Here is a 15,146-nt window from a genome sequence, read left to right on the forward strand (position 1 = left end):
TTATTGTTTAATGTAAATGGAAAATGAGTCTCCAGGTAAACATTAAGTGGAGAAGTTATCTTCATGTCTAGTTCTTATATCTTTTCAACCTGTTTTTTTTTTATACCCTTGAATGACTCAATCTGCTGAAACTACCGTATTAATAATAAACAAAAGGTGAAAAGTGAAAGAAAGGGAATATTTTTCTTTCGATTTCTGTTCACATAAGATCAAGAAACAGGATTTTCTGCTTCGTAGATGCTAATTTAATCAAAAACAAGTGACACTTATAGTGTTAGTGTGTTAAATAAACAGCAGTACATACTGATTATACTTTTTTATTTTATTTTTTTGGATTATGGCATACAAGTTGTGCGGGGAGACATATCATATCATATCATCCAACCACTGTTTGAAACTTATTAATATCTTTATTTATTTATTGTACAACAGATAGAATATTATTTTTCATTCTCTTTTCATTTAATCCAGATGTGAACAAGAGTCTTTAAGGAATCTGGAAATATCTTCAAAACAGCAGTGAGTGTTATGAGATTTCCGAGTTTTTTAAAGCTTGCTAAGATTTTTTTTTTCTGAAAATGTAATTTTATTATGACTCAAATGTAATGGTGATATGTGAGAGGCACAAACTGTGACAATAACAAAGGAAGAAATCAGTTTCAGTAATTTGGCAATATATTGCCTTATTTCAGCTTTAACTTTCAGCTTTTAACTTTGTACCAACACTGTACCAAAACAAAAGTTCATGTAGCATGACATCACCATCCTAGACAAGTGTGAAGTGGTGGAAGTAGTATTCAGATGCTTTATTTAAGTAAAATGACTTATATCATGCTTTGAAAATACTCCACTACAAGTAAAAGTCAATCAAAATCTTACTAAAGTAAAGGTTGTATTATCAACTAAATATAGTAAAAATATCAAAACTTAAAGTGCTCATTTTGCAGTGAAATGGTCCCCATCAATGTTTTACAATTTAATGATGTTTGTTTGTTTGTTTTTAATTAATATTACTGTTGCATTTTAATGTTGCAGATATTCAAGGTTGATGGTAGTTAATAGTTTAATTTACAGCAACGGATCATATACTACACAGTCGCCAATAAAGTTAGAATTATATATATATGTATATGATTTATTCTTGACAAATAAAGTGTATATCTTCTTAAAACGTTATATATCAATCTTTTCCAAACATATCACAATGAAAATGAAACCACAATTAACAGAGGATTGTGTCTGAAAAACAACTTTATGGGCAACCGTGTATAAGATCATCATATGTTTGTAGTGTCTCTGTCCTGTGAAAACCACGTATCTCTAAAAAAATAATCTATTTTTAATGGTGTCAGTAAAATAGCCTGGGTTTCAGCTTTGTGACGATGCATCTTGCAGCTGATCCAAAAGGTTTTTTTTAATTTAACATCAGAAGTGTGAGAATTTTCTTATTACATGAAGGAACATTTAATCCTTCAGTTTTTCAGAAACATACAAAATCAAGTGATCTGGAGTTAGGTGGTTTTCACTGGACAGGAGGGGAATGAAAAAGTAATTTAAGTAACTAAATGTAGTGAAGGAGAAGTAACTACAAGAACCTTGTACTTCATTGCACGGCTTGGGTAAATGTACTTTTTACTAATTTCATATTAAAGAAAACTGACGATATCTTTGGACGGGGTATTTACTAAATTCCCTGATGTAAAAATGTGACTTCGGCTTTATTTTCTTCTTTCACTAGTGGCAAATGGTCACGCTAACACCAAAATTACATTTTAAAAAGGATAATCTACAGTATAAGGATGTTTCATTCATTTTAAAGTTGTATTTTACATTTCAGTCGTACTTGGACCAGCCTTCAACGTTTCACTGCTGGCGAGGCTTTCTCATTTTCTCATATCTCAGACCGGCTGCAGTCCTGTGAAGGACTGAGACCAAAGCGTGATTGAAGAGGGGAATTTTTCTGGGGGTGGAAATATTAGAAGTGTACACAAGGAAGGATGAAGGAAGGGAGTGAGGCGAAGCTCACTGGAAAGACTCCCAGTCCTCACCGCTGTCATGCAGAGACCACACAGCTCTAAAATGTTCCAAAGCAGCCTGGATACACAGGGGATAAACCCAGGGTATATCGTGCCTTTGATGGTGCAGCAGTTAACACTGTCTCTGCTGTGACTCACCTGCAATCAAGAGAAATGCTTAATGGTTTGAACAACCTGCAATGCATTAACAAGACACAAGCAAGAACACAACTCTATTCAGGTTACACCAACTTCTCTGGTTAAAGCAATCCTGGTTTCAAGTGTCATTTAGCAGCCATACATTATTCCCATCAGAGTTGCAAGCAATTAAAAGCAAAGTCCCCCAGGCATAAACAACAACAAGACTCTCTAAAGAGAAGCAGTGATGGTAAGTGTGCTAGCTGTGTGGCTTTTCCATTAAAGGAACACTTCACCCTTAAAATGACCATTTCTATATTAATTACTCACCCCAAGTTACCTTTCTTGAAGAAAACTTTGTTTTTCTCGCTCCCCTCCACAATGAATGAAGAATCCAAAAAACAGAGTAAGTTCTTGATGAGCTGAACTAAAGGGGGGGGGGGGGGCTGTGTTTAACAACATGCCTCAACAAGTCTCATGCACGGACACGTAGTGTGCCTGCACAAGCGTGAGGAAGTGTCTTAAATTGTAAGATTTTAGCCAAAATGCTTGTGTTTTGGAAGCACTGAGAATATGGCTGGATAAATGAGACCTGGACTTGATCAAGTTTTGCTGTTTAACAAAGCCCCTCTATTTAAGTTCACAACAAGTCCTACAAACCATACATAGGTAATTTTGCTCCTACCCTCAAATAGCGCCTCTACAGATGGCAGCAGATAAGAACATGTCCTTAAAACATTCAACGCTTTAAACAAACCATTAATGTTGTGAAACAGTTGCAGCTTGGTGAGGTTTAAGCAACAAAACGACTTGCTTAAGGTTAGAAGGAAATTAATACATGGTTATGGTCGGCAAAATATAGTTAAAAAGTGAAATAAATGAATGTAACTACCAAAATTAGGTTGTTACATCAGGACATAGACGTGCCATAGCTCCATACAGTATAGGCTACACACAGAAGCTAAGTTATTCAACTTCAATTAACAATGTGGAGTTTTGGTTTCACACATGACACAAACGTTTTGTGTTTGATCCCTACTGCTCATCTTAGATGGACTTTGTTGTTCTTTATAGTGCATATTCTCACTTCCGTCATTGATTTTGTGCTGTTTTACGCCACCTTGGAGTCCTTCATAATTACTGTGGCCACTAGAGGGCACCACTAACAGCAACAGTAGATATGGGTCATTTTAGGCTGCTGTACAAATGACCTATGGGGTCATAATTTTGAGAATTTATCAAGAATGTTTCCCAATTTATGGATTGTTCATTTATCATGGAGGCATGCAAGAAAAATAAACAAGTTTTCATGAATTCAAGGTGACACACGGTGAGTAATTAATATACAAATGATTACTTTTGGGGTAATGTATACCATTAACATTCTTGTATGAAGAAACTATAAGGCTAGATGAAACCTGTTAAAAAAAACACCAATGGGCAGAGAATTCAGGGCTCATATTTTCCTTGCAGTCCACAAAACTTTCCCGTATGGACTACTTGACATTGGATGAAGCAGGACAACCACTGAGACAGGAGCAGCCCACTGGAACAGCACCCAGGCTCTTCATCACCAGCATATTCCTACGACGAGCGCTGGCCAACCACAGGATCCTGGCCTGTCTCCCAGCCAGCCCTGCTAATTAGTCCCCCTCTTCTGAGCTAATTGGCCGATAAAAAATGAGGATGGCCTCTTCACCCAGCCGGAGTGTTTTGCCACCAAATGGCAGTGGGGAGGATTATGCGGGCTTATGAGGCATGGTGACACTCAGCGAGAACCACTCCTCTGCTATTAATTTCCTTGTCAAGGGGGTCGCCTCTGCTGTGTCACTTTGCTTTTTTTAGTAGATACGAGAAAACTTTAGTCTGCGGTTGACTTCCAGCAACTTGTTCTTATCCACTGTCTTTGTATCCTAACTATTACTGTGTCGGTTTATGGTCAAAATAACAATGAGATCATTCTTTTCAGTCGCTGCTGAGTCCTGTAGGCGATATCAGTGTTACAACATGTTACAGGAAAATTACAAAGGGCTTATCTTACTTCTGTGGCTTTTGATTTTCTTCACACTGTCGGGACTGTGGGTTAGTGATCCTGGATTCCCATGAAGAACTGTCTGACAGCACACCATGCAAAATCTTTGTTTGGGGTTTTTTTTTTCAAAAAGGAAACTTGCATGGGGGTCCTAGTGGTTTGGTGGTTGAGCCACAATGTGACCATAATGTCCCCTCTTCCTCTCGCTCTCCTCATTTCCTGTCTGTCTCTACAGCTGTACAATTAAAGCAATAAATATTACTGTTGACATTGTTGTCAAGGTTTCTTAGTATGGAACTATAAACTGTGAAACAAACAATGAATCAGTAATTCTGAAGGCTATTGTGCCACCTGTGAGCTGAATATGATAGAAAAAATATATTTTAATAGACTTGTTTTTGCTTTTAGTGTTTCCCATTGTTTGAAGTAGTTTTTTTACTGACAGTGTTTATACTGTTTCTATTATTTGAGTAAATTATTATTATTATTATTATTATTACTACTTATACTGTGCCTTCAGAGAGTTCTCAGAAAGAAATAGATCGACATTTTTTCTCTCCATAAATAAATAAATGACTTGTACATAATATGCTAAAAATATTAACTTATACTATATATTTAGTGGAATATAAGAAAAAATATAAATTTACAAATAAAAAAATATTTTTATTTTTATTTGCAAGCATATAGTTTGGCTTAGTTCAAAAATAAATATCTGTGAGGTTCTTTCTATTTTTTTATTGCAGTATTTATGACTACAAGATCAACACTGGACACAATACATTAAAGCAATTATGAAAATGAGGTCCTAGTATCACCAAAATAATTCAATTACAACAATTTAAAGATCATGTTGCATGTAAAAACAACATATAATGACCAAAGTGCTTTATTAACAGAATAGAAATAAGATCACAACATTTAGATTAAAGTGAATGGATAAATAAAGAAGCATATATGTGTAAGATGCAAAATAAAAGGAACTATGGATGCATGATAATACCCATAAATTATGATGGAAAGACACTGAATAATAAATTAAGCAATGTTTTTATTGCAATATTGATGGCTAAAAGATCAGCACTAGGCACATTAGGTTAAAGTGATTGTAATCTCCAGTTCCTAGTCATAAACAAATAGTTAAATGAGTAGAATTTGAAGATCAGACTGCATTTAAAAGCAATAAATAATAACCAAAGTGCTTTATTAACAGAATTTAAATTAAGATTTGAATTTATACATAAAAAAAATAAGGATGTACAATAATACCCATTAATGAATATAGTATAAAGCAAAAATTATAGTAATAAAATTATGCATTGTCTTTATTGAGGGCATAAACATTAGATTAGAACATTAAAATAAAATAAATAGATACATAAAGAAGCATACATATGTAAAATGCAAAATAAAAGCAAGTATGGATACATAAATAGTACTTGTAAATTATGAGTATAATGCAAAAATAATAATACAATTATGCAATGTTAAGAACCTTTAAATTAAATAAATGGATTAATAAATAATAATATATATAATGTGTAAGGTGCAAAATAAAAGCCATTATGGATACTACGAATAATACTCTGGAATTATGACTAAAAAATTATGAGTAAAAAGCAAAATAATAATAATAAAAGGGAATAAACATTAGATAAAAACATTTAAACATTTAAACATTTTAAACAATTAAAATGAATGGATAAACAAATAATAATATAAATAATATGTAAAATGCAAAATAAAAGCAACTATGGATACATGAATAATACTCATAAATTATGAGTATAAGGCAAAAATACTAATCAAATGATGCAATGTCTTTATTGAGGGAATTACCATAAGTTAAGAACCTTTAAATTAAAATGAATGCATGAATAAAGAATCAGACATGTGCAAACTACTATGTATGAGTCATAATATCCCAAATCTTTTAACATAAAGCAAAATAACGATTTATTGCTTGATAAACTAAAAATGACGTTAAACTTGTGACTGAATACTATCAGAGTGTAACTCCTCACTTCTTACTGGGGGTGCTTTGCTCTCTGGCACTTCTCCAAACAACTTCCATAGGCTCACAATTAGATAATTTGCACATGCGGAGGACTCCGGTTATGAATGGGTGCATCCTCGCAAGTCCCGCCTCTTCCGTTACCGCAAACGGACCAATCAGAGGCGCCGGTGAGCATCGATGGGACGTCACGTCAGCTGCCGTCGTGTCGGGATTGGAATGTTACCGACTAACAATCGGAACAACTGAGCACTCGGTAATTGGACACTAGGATCAAGGAATCCCGTCTTTTTGAACATTTTCTCAGCTATTTACCCGGTGTGAGGTTAGCGTTTGTTCGCCTCGTGTCGACCGGATAACTTCGCCCGCTGCGTGGCTCCCCGCCGATGAGGTTTTTATTCTATAGCGGCGCGTTTGAGGGTATGTGGGGAGGTTGTAATAAATAAGAAGAGAAATGCAGGGATTCGTCAGGTTACAGTTGCACCGCTGAGCTGCCCCTGCGCTACGACGCTTCCCCCCGTTTTTTCGCCTCTCTCCACACGGGACCATGGAGTGAGAGAAGAGGGGGAATAGGACGATTTTATCCGGAGGCTTTTGGATTCGAGCGCGGCGGCTGCACCGACTGGTTTTTACACTCCCTGGTCAATGTGTTACCGACTTTAACATCCAAAGCGGGGTATACCTTTCCGTCTGGGAGAGCCTCGGGGACCCCTGCCGCTTCTTACCCGGGGAGAGAGAGTTCCCAGACGGCTATCGGGACAGTTTTCCATTTGAATAGCCTCCACACAGGCAGGCTGAATGAGGCAGCGGAGAAGCGCCGGGGAAGAGAGCCGCTGCATGTGATTGTGTCCGAGAGAGTCCGGGCAAGCACCGAGCTTTTTAGGCACCTCAGCCCCGCTGTAGGCGCTGTGCAATATGGTGAAACTCTACAGAAGAGGGAGAAAGGGACAATACTTTTAAAATCGCCCACATGCACTGGATCAACTGCTGGATTTGGGAACCGAATACGCAGAAGGGGGGTTGGGGATCCTTGGAGGCTGCCGGAGGATGGAGCGGTGTAGCCGGGGTTGGTGAGAGCCTAACTTCGGGCCACTTTACATTTCTTATTCCTAAACAACTCGCCCCTGTTCCCAGGACACATGCAGGCCAAAAAACGCTACCTGATCCTGCTCTCCGCCGGTGCATGTCTAGTGCTTCTCTTCTACCTCGGAGGGGTTCAACTTCCAGCGGCGAGCAGGAGCCGGCATGACCGCAGCCGGAATGGGTACCGGCCCGACCAGCCCTGGCCTCACTTCTCGGACCCTTTACACCTCTCCATGCCCTGGGATCAGACGGACACCGAGGAGTACAACCTGCACATATCTCCGAGGCAGAAGAGGGACGTCAACACGAGTGTTTACAAAGGCAAAAGGTGCCGCATGGATTCATGCTTTGATTTCTCTCTGTGTCAGAAGAACGGATTCAAAGTTTATGTTTACCCGCAGCAGAAGGGGGAGAAGATCTCAGAGAGTTATCAGAATATTTTATCGACCATTGAGGGGTCCAGGTTTTACACCTCAGACCCAGGACAGGCGTGTCTGTTCGTCCTGAGTCTGGACACTCTGGACCGGGACCAGCTGTCCCCGCAATACGTCCACAACCTGAAGACCAAGGTCCAGAACCTGCCTCTGTGGAACGACGGCAGGAACCACCTTATATTTAACTTGTACTCGGGGACGTGGCCGGACTATACGGAAGACCTGGGCTTTGACATCGGTCAGGCCATGCTGGCCAAAGCCAGCATCAGCACCGAGAACTTCAGGCCCAACTTCGACGTGTCCATCCCCCTCTTCTCCAAGGAGCACCCGAGGACCGGCGGAGAGAGGGGCTTCCTCAAGTACAACTCCATCCCGCCTTTTAGAAAATACATGCTGGTGTTCAAGGGGAAGCGCTACCTGACAGGTATCGGCTCGGACACCAGGAATGCCTTACATCACGTCCACAACGCGGAGGACGTGGTGCTGCTCACCACCTGCAAGCATGGCAAAGACTGGCAGAAGCACAAGGACGCACGCTGTGACAAGGACAACGCAGAGTATGACAAGTAAGTTACACTCAACTTAAAAGTTGTTTCTTTTTTAATGTGCTTAAACTTTTACGCACGAAATCTGCGCGCATGGAGCTGTCACCCACATCCAGAGCGCGCATCCTGCAGGCTTCTTGGCGCACAGTGTGTTCATCATCTCACTGTGGAGCCATTTATATGCACTTACTGTGTCATTTATGACTGAAAATCTATATTAACCAGCAACACATAAAATAAATGACCTCCCTCTTTTTTGTAATGTACACTTCTAAATCACACTAAGTTCTGATACCTGATTACCTACCAATGACTGTGAGCCTTATAAAGATCTCCAGCTGCAGGTCAAAGTTAACCAACCTTTTTATGTCCCCGCTACATGACTGGTTTTTACTCTCGGTACTCCCTTTCAAGCATGAAGTAAAAGCTCTCCAGCCAGTCTATTAGCTCCCTGGACCCCTCCCCTCCTCTCCTCTCCCTCATTTCCTATGAAGGAATTCACCCCCCCTCCACCACCTTCCAGCTCCATGGGAACACTGCAGCCTCCAACCAGGATATGCAGGGACATGTTTTGATTTGCACCCTGTACTTAGTGCAAATTAAGTGAAAGTCGACTGTGGGAGTTTTGCTGTTTTTTAGCTCTGAAATTAGTACCACTGTTCCGGTGACCTTGTCATGACAAAATGCTGCTTTTCATTTTTAAGGTGCATGCAAGTTAAGTTTATGTTCACAGTGGCAGTGGAACAAGTTTCTGTGAAATATGAAGCGATTTAGTGTGAATAAATCAGTCATATGTGTTAATTATCGCCTTTATTTCCACGAGTCAGTGCCATCTTCCCCGCTTAGCCCCCAGGGACAGTTGATTACCTCTAATTTTGTAGGTCTCAGTTTTGTCAAGGTGGTAATTAATGATTCCCCCGTGGGATCAACACCTGTACTTGAATGCTTGGTATGTTTTAATATAGAAGGCGGTGTTGTCTGATGTTTACATAGCTGGATTACGAATGTGAACTCTGCTGTCAGGTTCACTTCTCCGTGAGTGACGTGGGCTTGATCTGCATTTATCAACCTGTGGATCCCATGCCTTTGGTAAAGCCTGGATAAACTCGGGCATGTGACAACAGCACTTGTCGACATTGTTCCTAGTGGGTGTGTGTGCGTACCTGTGCACACATTGCATGTCGAGGTGAAGGGGAAGGACCGATGAGGGGCATATGGAACCTTAACCTACACATATTTCCATTCAATCAATCAGAAAGACAGAGAGAGGAGCTCTGGGGGGAGATAAGAAAGATTTTTAACTAAACATTGGTTGAGGGATGCAGGGACTCTCCTTGAACTTGAAATGAACTCTAAAACCTCCTCACAGACTGATAATCCAAAACTCTAAGAAAACTTTACAAGCATGCACTTGTCGATCCATTCGTCATCCTTTTTCCCCTTTCACACACTCATTCTCTCCCCGCGCTGTCTCCCCTGGGTGCCTTGGGCCTCGGTGTCACCTGGAGAGATATGTCATCCATTATCTGACATTCCAGTCGTCTCTGGACAGCCCACCTCTGCTCCGCTCCGCTCACCGCTCTGCCTCCCCACAGATCGGGGCCCTTGTTTTCCCACTGCTCCCTCTGCCTCGGGAACATCTCAGCACCATAATCAGCTGATTGACACAGATGATCTCATTGAGTTCAGGGAACCCAGAGCTTTCACTGCCCACTCTTTCCACTGTAATGTGATTCACGCTTGATTTATTTTGATCAATACCGCTGCCTGTTAGTCATTGCATTTCCACCATCGACATTACTGCATTTGATTTCTGTCCCCGCTAAAACTCAATGAATCCAATTTCATTTTTACACAACACTTTTACAGCATTTAGCAGGCAGTTTGTACTTGTTAAACACAACTATTTTAGGTCCACTTTTCTTATTTTCGCGTTGGTTCTGCTGTTTTTAACCATATCGCGAGCCTACTTTGATATCTGGCACCATAGTGAAACTAATAAATCTAAAGCATTTTTCCTGTTCTGATTTAGCAGCCTGTTTAGATTTAATCTTACTGATGCCTTTCATTTTAATCTTATTTAAACCCCTTTGGGTGCCAGCCCGTGCTCTGTAAAAAACCCTGACGTAGCTCTCTCAGGTAAATGGATCTATATGTAGCTGGCTGGTCTTAGCGCCCCATTTCCAGAGGCTCAGGGTGGACAGGGGATGCCTTGCGGGGACGCTGCGGTGCACACTCAGGAATGCACACACGTGTCAGAGCAGCTGTTGGCGGTTGAGGAGGGAGCACTGCCAAGGCAGGCCGGCTGGCTGTACATTACATGTACATACCTGGATGCTCTTTGAATGTAGCCTGACACAAAACCTTAAGCAGTATGCTCCGGTCTATATGCATTCACCCTCCGACCACAAACACTCCCACACATAAATACATACAACGCCACAGCTGGTGCTGGAGAGCCAGGCTCATCTTTTGCCTCCTGACCTTTGACCTCATTGCCTTTCAGAGGAATGCTGCTCTGCGAAGGAATGCAGCAGCAGGAGGGCGGACCGGGAGGGTTGCTATATAGGTACTTGAACCGGCTCCCTCCCACACAAAATGCAGCACGCTGCGCACATTTATTCAATTGATTTTCTTAGCTGCAATAGCTTTCAATTGGAGTCACTCTGGTCCACTTCCATGGCCGAGCCCTGATGAAAGGGCCCATTCACTGCTACATTATCCACTGAGTTTTCAGCACTGCCGACAATGATCCTGGGAGAGGACAGTGAAAGGCTATTACTGCCTTGACAATTGAAAAATTTCACGTTTGGCGGGATTTTGCTGTAATGCTATGCCTTGTAGTGACTAAACCTCCTTTTCCTGGCACACTCCTGACGAGATATGTGTTATTTCTTGTTTCCAACTTTGTGGTTTAATTCCTGGAAAGTATAGTTCTCATTTCTTTTGAATAGGAAGGCAGAATGTGTGAGCCATTACTTCCTATTTTAAAGAATGAATCACGTAAAGCACATATTTAAGTTGTATGATTTTCCCTACACGTTGACATTTTTCTCTCTATATTGACATACTTCTAGATTCAAGACTTTTTTTCTTGTTCAGGTACAAGTGTACAGGTCCATTGTCAATGTATGTGAGCACTTGTGTGTGTTAAAGGGAGTGAGGAAGAACAGGATAAGAAGGGGTGGAGTGAATACTTTAGCCAGTTACTTCATATATATATATATATATATATATAGTCCAACACTAAATCCAGAATGTAAGTATCCCACTGGCAAGCAAACTATGCTGCAAAAATCAAAGGTGCATCTAACGTCTCCAATCAATGGCTTAAAGCTCATCATTATTACTATTGAGTGTTCCATTAAAGTCTGACTGCACATATTCCTTTTATTTGCTCGTTGTTAAGCCTTTCTCTGGCTAACAGCAGCGTCATCATCCCCCATTTAATACTTAACCAGCTTTGTTGGCTCGTATTGACTTTGTACTTTAGCTACTTCACTGGCAGCTGCCGCTCAAGGTCACCCGAGGGACTTGAAAACAGAAAGCGAGTGGAAGGGCGATGAAGAGAAGTAGAGGCAGCGATATATAGAGAAAGAGAAAGTCAAGAGGAGATACGTGAACGTGTCTGTGTGGAAGAACAAGGAGAGCAAGTGGGTGTGAGATTGAGTGATAATAGTGCGCGGTGAATGTCGGAGTGAGTTGGGATGAAAGAAATGGAGAGTCCAGAAAATTGTGCGTGTAGCTGGATTTTTCCCATTAGGAGTCAATGACAGTGACATCAACCAAGCGCTGCGGCATTTTCATTTTCACAACTGTGTCATCAGCAAAAATTTTCCCACTTGAGAAAATCCTCTCAGAAGTGTGAGTGGCTGAGAAAAGAGGAAGCAGGCCGGCCTTCCCTGTCCCCCTTTACCTTCCCTTTGCTGTGCTTCTTCTCACTTTTCCTCCCCCACCTCTCTTTCTATCACATGGAAACACTGATGTGATTTGCCTTGAGATGGCTCCCCGCCACATTTCCATTTCCTTTTTTTTTTTGTATTTTTTATGACGCCGCTGCGGTTGACATTTTGTTGACACAATGCCACAGAATGAGAGGCAGTAGCCGATCTGAGCCAAGTGAAGAAAACCAGCTCCACTTCCTCTCCACCTTATCTCAGTGAAACACTTTTATGAGTGGGAATACCAGCATTCACCTGAATGCCAGTGCTGCGGCGGTGGCGGCGTCTGAGCCTGATAGTGGCCTCCTGTTGGAGATTTGGAGAGCACCGAGTGAGAAGCAAACACAGTCGTGTTGCTACCTCGCTGCTTGGCAGGAGAGGGTGTCACACTCCCCGGGTTGCCATTGTTTGTTTTTCTGTAGTCAGATTAATAAATCATGAATATTTCATGATTGCCTGCTCTCTCTTAGATAAAGTACCAAGCTCGTGATGGAGAATGTTAATGATGTGGAGGATAATAAGTTTGAATGCCGTGCAGCTTAATTAGGACTCTTTGATATTTTGGTGTGTGTAAGAGGCAGATTTAAAGCCTATAACTAGATAAAAACCTCTGTTTGTTATTTAATCTTATCAGGCCATCTATACATCCCCTCTGACTTTGATTATCTGTGTGTCTCTGTTCTCAGTTTAACCGTCTCGTCTGTGTGTTTCAGCCTCCTTCGGTTTTATCTGGGGCGAGTCACTGTGTCACCGTTACATGAGAGAAGTCAACATGGCTTCATCAGTATTTTTGTCGTCGCTACCGTCTGCCAGCACCGTCTGCTTCCTTCTCTTTTTCTGGTATTTTCTCAGCAGCCATAGTTTCTAGGCGTCCCTCATAGGGTTTTTTTTTTTGCTGAATTACTTTACTACATCTGAAAATGTCAGAAAATAGTGAAAAATCCCTGTCACAAGTTCCTAGACGCCAAAGGTATGTCTTTTATACCAATCCAAACCCGAATATTCAACTTGCACTGATATAAAACTGAAAAAAAAGTAAATAGTTATGTTTACAGGGTTCGTACAAAGTCTGAAAAGTTTAGAAAATGCTTCATTTTAAACTATTATGTGAAAAAGTTAGACATATGCTTGAATTTGAGTGTGAAAAATGCTAAATGTTCAACATCATCTGGTGTTTTATCTACACAACGACACAAAATAAGCTTTTTATATTTGAAATAAATGAATGAGTTTGTCGGAGAAGACTCTAATGACTCTAATGAGAAAGTAAAGCAACTGCATAGAAAGGAAACAAGCATTAAACAATCATGATCAAAACATGCAGTCAAAGATATTATGAAAGGCTGGTAGAATAAAAGAATGCCACTATACATTTCTTGCTGTGGGTATAAATGTGTTATGTAAACTTTCTCCCCACTTTTTTAATGACTATAGACCATTTTAAATTGTTTTCTGCCATTTCTTAATATTATCATGCTATTATTTTGGAAGGAACTTCCTGTATCTCAGGCTTGTCTTGGCTGTTCTTCTATGGAGATGCAACTAACGATTATTTTCATCACGGACTAATGTATCAGTTATGCTCTCAGTTATTTGTTTACGCCACAAATGTTACCAAAAAAGTGCCCATCCGTTCCCAGAGCTGGCGTCGTCTTCAAATGTCTTGTTTTGTCCCATCAACTTTCTTAAATGCTGAAATATTCAGTTTACTGGGACAGAAGACAGAATATATTCACATCACAAGAAATTTTGGGTGTTTTTGCCTAAAAAATGACTCCAATTAACCGATTATCAGAACTGTTTAAGTAAACTGTTAATTTATTTTCTGTCAGTCAACTGCTCCATTAATCTTCCAATCATTTCAGCTCCACTAATCTCAGATCTGCTCAAACGGAAACCAAGTTTGTGTCTGTGTGAGATTTGTCCGTGTGTGTGTGTGTGTGTGTGTGGCTGCTCATCCATCCGTGTCTTTTTTTGTTTGTGTATATGTGTGTTTTCAGTGTGTGTGTTCCTGTCTTTCAGTCTTTGTATGTGTGTGCGTGTGTGTGTGTGTGTGTGTGTGTGTGTGTGTGTGTGGTGTGTGTGTGTGATGACTGCGGGTCATGACCCCGCTGTCTGTCCCCTCGCTGAGTGACGAAGCTAAAGCCCAACTCACTGACCCACATTCATTGAGGGATTACAAGCACAGCCAAGCCGCCCCTGGCCTCAGAGGTGGTGGTGGGTGGCGGGAGGGGGGAGTCAGAGGAAAGAACTGGGGGGTGGACATGAACTCATATCAGACAGTGAAGCCTGAACCGTCCCGCACCCCCCTCTCAGGCCGGCTGCCGGCTGGTTGGTGTAGAGAGATTGATCAGCTGGGAGGGTTCCCCCAAAATGAAAATCGATGAGAGTATTAGCACAGCAGTGGGCCGGCCCCTGGAATCATTTCCTCCTATTAAAAGCTTCTCACTTCAAACCCCGGAGAGGAAAAAAAACAGGTCCGGATGCTTGTGTGCTCGCGGTAATTGAAAGAGTGAGGAATAACAAGACTTCAAAACTCTTCCCGGAAACTGTTAGGAAATGTTTTAGAGGAATGAATAAAAAAAAGAAACTGGCGTGGTAGCAAAAGTTGTGAACCCGCCTCTCTCTCTCTCTCTCTCTCTCTCTCTCTCTCTCTCTCTCTCTCTCTCTCTCTCTCTCTCTCTCTCTCTCTCTCTCTCTCTCTCTCTCTCTCTCTCTCTCCTCTCTCTCTCTCTCTCTCTCTCTCTCTCTCTCACGCTTTTCTCGCTCTCTGTCTCTCCTCTTTTTCTCTCGCTCTCTTTTTCTCTTGCTCTTGCTCTCTCTCTCTCTCTCTGTCACACGTTCACTTTCTCTCTGTCGCGCACTCTCTCTCTCTTTTTTTTCTTTCTGTCATTTTTGACGCTCTCTCTCTAACTAGTGCTGATACGGTGATGTAAAAAGTTTG

General features: G+C 41.0%; 1 protein-coding gene across 1 annotated transcript in view; it reads left to right on the top strand.

Annotated features, from left to right (window-relative positions):
• The first annotated feature begins 6,428 nt into the window (after positions 1-6,428).
• ext1b (exostosin glycosyltransferase 1b) overlaps positions 6,429-15,146 on the top strand; it is a 157,097-nt gene continuing 148,379 nt past the window's right edge. The window contains exon 1 of the mRNA XM_059350370.1: positions 6,429-8,282. Within this exon, the coding sequence (XP_059206353.1) occupies positions 7,339-8,282 (944 nt within the window). The 5' untranslated portion in view covers positions 6,429-7,338. The remainder of the gene's footprint in view (positions 8,283-15,146) is intronic.

The sequence above is a fragment of the Centropristis striata genome, chromosome 14, assembly GCF_030273125.1.
Source record: "Centropristis striata isolate RG_2023a ecotype Rhode Island chromosome 14, C.striata_1.0, whole genome shotgun sequence".
In the NCBI taxonomy this organism is placed as follows: Eukaryota; Metazoa; Chordata; class Actinopteri; order Perciformes; family Serranidae; genus Centropristis; species Centropristis striata.